General features: G+C 46.4%; 1 protein-coding gene across 1 annotated transcript; it reads right to left on the bottom strand.

Moving 5' to 3' along the window:
- Positions 1–2,534: 2,534 nt before the first annotated feature.
- On the bottom strand, positions 2,535–4,676 carry LOC122320082. The gene has a single exon (XM_043208158.1). The coding sequence runs from the start codon at positions 4,674–4,676 to the stop codon at positions 2,535–2,537; it is 2,142 nt and encodes a 713-aa protein (XP_043064093.1).
- Positions 4,677–5,224: the final 548 nt, after the last annotated feature.

Below are 5,224 nucleotides of genomic sequence, written 5' to 3' on the forward strand. Positions count from 1 at the left end.
TGGTGAGCTCTTCAAAGGTGAGCCGCGTATTCATAAGAGTTCTGTTCAGCAGTCCTTTTGCACTTTTTACTGCCGCTTCCCAAAGTCCGCCGAAATGTGGGGCTCTAGGGGGGATAAAGTGAAAATTAATAAAATCAGAAGAACAAAAGGATTCAATTGCATCTTGCGTGTTGCGGTCAAAGATGAATTTCTTGAGTTCTTGAAGATGGTTAGAAGCGCCTGCAAAATTTGTGGCATTGTCACAATAAATGTCCGTGGGCGATGTGCGTCGAGCAATCATTCGTTTGAGTGCAGCGAGAAACGCCTTAGTCGATAATTCTGAAACGACTTCTATGTGTACAGCCTTTGATGCCATACCGACGAAGATTGCCAAGTAAGACTTCACAGGACCCTTTCCACGGATGCGAAGATAAGTGTTGATTGGACCACAAAAGTCAACGCCGCACTTCGAAAAGGGTTGTTGTGGCGAAAGGCGCTCCACAGGCAGTGATCAGTTGCTCTTGTAGTTTCGGTTTGTAGCGAACACAAGATACGCAGGATCGAACGACTCGCCGGGCTAAGTCTCTGACATTGACTATCCAGAATTCCAAACGACTGAGTGCCACCAAAGCTTTCGGTCCAGCGTGAAAGTTTCGTAGATGAAGATGTCGAACATATATCCAAGAGATATGCGATTTCTTAGGCAAAAGAATCGGGTGCTTCTCACTTTATGAGAAGTTGGCGTTTTCGAGCCTGCCGCCGACTCTGATGAGCTGGAAACCTGAGGAAGATTGAATAAAAGGGTTGAGAAATTTCAGCTGTCCTTGCAGTGGTCGAGATTTTTGTAGCAGCGGAAATTCTATTGAAAACGATTGCTGTTGGAGATTCCATATGATACAGTTGGATGCATGTTGTAGTTCCTCCGATGTCAATCCAGCCGCTTTGGTGTTATTCGTTTTGCTTGTGAGACGATAGAAGCGGAACATCCATGCGATTACGCGTAGACACCGAGTATACGAGCTGATTGATTCCATCCTTTCAAGTAAATGGTTTGACCTCACAACGGCTATGAATGTGCTTTTTCGCTTCTCTGAATTAACTACTTCCTGGTCAAGATTCTTCAGCTTGGGAGGCTGAGGCCAGTCTGACATATGTTGCGATAGAAAGGGCGGTCCAGAAAACCATATTGAAGCTTGGAGTTCGTGTGTTGTAGCTCCTCTGGACACAATATCAGCTGGGTTGAGCGATGTGGGTACATATCTCCATTCTCCAGTCGATGTTGAATCTTGTATTTCGGATACTCGATTCCCTACGAAAGTCGATAGTGTAACAGAATGCTCCTGTAGCCAATGCAGTACGATCTGGGAATCCGACCAAAAGTATGAGGTATACGGCTTGTCCTGTAGCATCGGGAGGACCTTAGTATATAACTGCGCCAGCAAGTGCGCTCCGCACAATTCAAATTTTGGAAGAGACTTCCTTTTTACCGGGGCCACTCTGGACTTAGAAGTAAACAGTTGAACACCGATGGTTCCGTCGATGCCAACGGTGCGTAGATAAATGGCGAACCATATGCTCGGATTGACGCGTCACAGAATCCGTGAATCTGAACTGATAGGTATTGAGCTTGTAGACAATAGCGTGGCACCGAAAGGTTTGAACAGGTTCTAAAGGATTCCAAGCACTTGCTCCAAGCGATTTGCAAGTGTTGCGGTACCGATTCATCCCAACTCAATCCTGCTAGCCAGAGTTCCTGAAGAATAATCTTGGCGACGATAATTAGCGGTGACAGCAATCCAAGTGGGTCGTATAGTGCAGACAAGGCAAGGTTTTGGGCGTAAATGCAAATCGTAGGACATCGGACATCTGATCCCACTGGACTCCAAGTGCACTAGTCATAGCGTTTGTGCATGGATTAAGATCCTTGTTGTTGCGACTCTCGACGAACTCCATGTGATTTGAGTGCCATTTGGTAAGCGGAAACTGACCGCGTTCTAGTAATTTGGTAACTTGATCCTTTATGACTGACAGAGTCGATATTTCGTCTGCACCAATTATTAAATCGTCGACATAGAATGAAGTCCTTAAAACGTCAGCACCAATGGGAAATTCAGCGCCATGAAGATCCGCTAAATGGTGTAGGCTACGTACAGCGAGATATGGTGCGGAAGCCGTTCCGTAAGTGATCGTATTAAGCTGATATGTGCGTAGTTGATCGCCTGAAAAATCTCGCCAGAGAACGTACTGAAATTTGCGGTCACTAAAATCAACATTTACTTGCCTGTACATCTTCGCTATGTCGGCTGTCAGGGCATATCTTGAAAGTCTAAAACGTAGCAGTAGCATGAAGAGATCATCTTGAATCGTGGGACCGCAAAGTAAGATGTCATTCAAGGAGACTTGACTTGACGTTTTGCAGGACGCATCGAATACAACTCGAAGCTTTGTAGATTCACTGGCTGGCTTTATCACACAGTGGTGAGGAATGTAGTAGTGAGGGGCCGATAAATTGGGATTTGCCACTAGCTCCATGTGACCCATTTGTTCATATTCGTTCATGAACGTCCTATATTGAGCGTAGACTTCCGGTGAACGTACAAGTCGCCGTTCGACGTTGAGAAATCTTCGACGAGCAATGTCAACCGAATTGCCAAGCTGAGTAGGGCATCCTTCAATGGTAACTTAACGACGATCCTTCCGTTTGCTTCTAAGCGAGTTGACTGCTTGAAGTGTGTCTCACATAACTGATGTTCTGGCTTAAGTCGTTCAGCCGAGGTGCTGATTGTTTCGACCTCCCACAGACGCTTAAGATTTGCATCAATGGGTGCAGAGCTTTGAGCCAGATATGCGTAGGACTCCTTTGATTGTTTTGGGCGATGGCTTCCCGCTACTACCCAACCGAATAGTGTCTTTTGGAGAGTCGGCAAATTGGAGCCTAGCTTGACTTGGCCCACTGCTAGAATATCGTAGAATGCCTCTGCACCTAGCAGCATGTCGACGTTTCGGGAAAGATGAAATTGTTCGTCCGCTAACGGCGTGTTGGGTGGAAGGTTCCAGTTCGAGATGTCAATTTGGGTATCCGGTTGATATGCAATGTTAGGCGTTATGCAGAGATCGAGAGGCAATTCGAAAGGCGAAAGACGAGATTTGATTGTTGTTGATGTACGGTGTTTGATGTGCGTGTTCGAGTCGCCGATACTGCGAATTTGAACACTATGCTTGTCCCTCGGCAACCTGAGTTTTTGAGCAAAAGCCTCGGTTATAAAGTTGACCTGAGAGCAGGAGTCGAGAAGCGCTCTCCCGAGTCTGAAGGAGCCAACTGAGTCCTGAACTTGCACCATTGCTGTGGCTAGGATGACTTGTGATCCTCCTCTTGCATCTGATTGAGCGTGCGCATGGGTTGCAGCTCCGATAGGATACGGCTGCACATTCACGTAGTTTGGTGCTGCGTTCAATTGTGGTTGAGAGTAAGCTGCAGTTCCGCTGGGGTGGGACGAGCTTGTCGAAGGTAATGATAACGACTTCGGAGATAGCAATAGCGTGTGATGCGGCTGATTGCAACTTCGACAGCGATTTTTCGACGGGCAATTTGACACCTTATGTCCCTTGCCCAGACAATTGACGCAAAGGGCATGTTGTTTCACCACTTCTAGGCGTTGCAGTGAATCCAAATTCCGAAACTGGTCGCATCCCATGAGTCTGTGTCCAGCGCTGGAGCAAAAGACGCATGTGGTCTTGGTGAGTGCAAATGATACGTTGTGAGCGTTGTTGATTGCACCCGATATTGGTTTAGCCTGGACAGGCCTTCGAAGTTGAGTTGAGGAAGATCCACTGGATACTAGAAATTGGCAGTGGCGTTCGAGCACACTAGCGCACTGGGTCCAGGATGGCAACGAAGAGTAGTCCAGGGATTCATTCCATTTATTCCGAGTTTGTTGATCGCACTTGTCCATGACCAGGTAGATCAGCATTGCCTCAGAAATTTGTGCATCTGAGCCCAGCGACGACAGAGAGCTGAATAGGGCGGATGAATTATCGATCAAGCTTCTCAATTGTTGTGCATTCGAAGAGTTAACAGGCTGCAATTTAAAGATTGTGGTTATTGTTTCCATAAATATTAGCGCTGGCTTGTCGTATCGAGCCTTCAACTTATCCAAAGCCTTGGGAAAGTTTTCGCTGGTCACTGGAAACGCCTTTACTGCTTCCAGTGCTGGGCCTTTCAAACAGTTGAGAAGATGGTTGAATTTCTCAATTGATGACCAATTCTCACGTCCAGTAAGCTGCATAAACGAAGTCATGAAGTTGTTATACTCCGTGTGAGTACAATCAAAAGTTGGCAGCGGCAGCCTTGGGAGCTTTGACTGCGGCAGTGCCGGTGGATTGGATTCGAGCATTGTGCTGCTTAGATTTTCACCGAGTAGTTGTTTGATAGCCAATTTGGTCGCTATGTATGATTCCTCAATGTCAACACGCCCGTTGTCCGCTGAATCCAGAGTTTCAATTTTAGTTTGCCTCACTAGCGCCTGTTTAAAGTAGGATTCCAAAATTCCCAGACGGCATTGGAGTTCAGCGGCAGAGCGGTTGAAAGACTCCTCTTCAACATGTTCGTCAACCACTGATTTAATTCGCGAAATGTTTCGTTTGACATTGGCTCTCTGACGTTTGGCCTCGTCAAGTTGGCTTACACTAGGAACCATTATGTTGCAGTAAGGTTAAAGTTGAAGCGTATCAAAGTTCTGAACCGGTGTAGCGCGACGACTTGCCGTTAGATTCCGAAAGCGACAGATTTGTTGAGCGACAAGCGGCTACACAGTTGAAGAAATTAGCGAAAACGAAAGAACTGCAAGCAATGATCCCTTTTCAATTTCGGTTTAAGTGATGAGCCGAATTTCAAACGCAAAGCGAAATCGAAGAATTGTCCCGTTTGTTAGCGACACTTGACTGCTCGCACTTGTGATCGTATGCGTAGGTGTGCAGCTGTGTGCGTACGGAACGCGCGAGAACGATAAGACTTTTGGTACGTGTAATTTGTAAGTTTATTAGTTTATTTAAATGTTTATTTAACACACTGCCCCACGTTGGGCGCCAAAATGTTGCATCCACAAGCGTTTTTGTGGTGACATGAAACTAGGATCTGGGCGGTGTGAAAAATGGGGCGTGAAAAGTCTGTACCGATTAAAGAGAGTGTTCTTCGTTTCGCTGTTTCATTCGTACTGATCGATTATTCGGCTGCGCAAAGGGCAGC

This window comes from Drosophila ficusphila, unplaced genomic scaffold, assembly GCF_018152265.1.
Source record: "Drosophila ficusphila isolate 14025-0441.05 unplaced genomic scaffold, ASM1815226v1 contig_414, whole genome shotgun sequence".
NCBI classification, from domain to species: Eukaryota; Metazoa; Arthropoda; class Insecta; order Diptera; family Drosophilidae; genus Drosophila; species Drosophila ficusphila.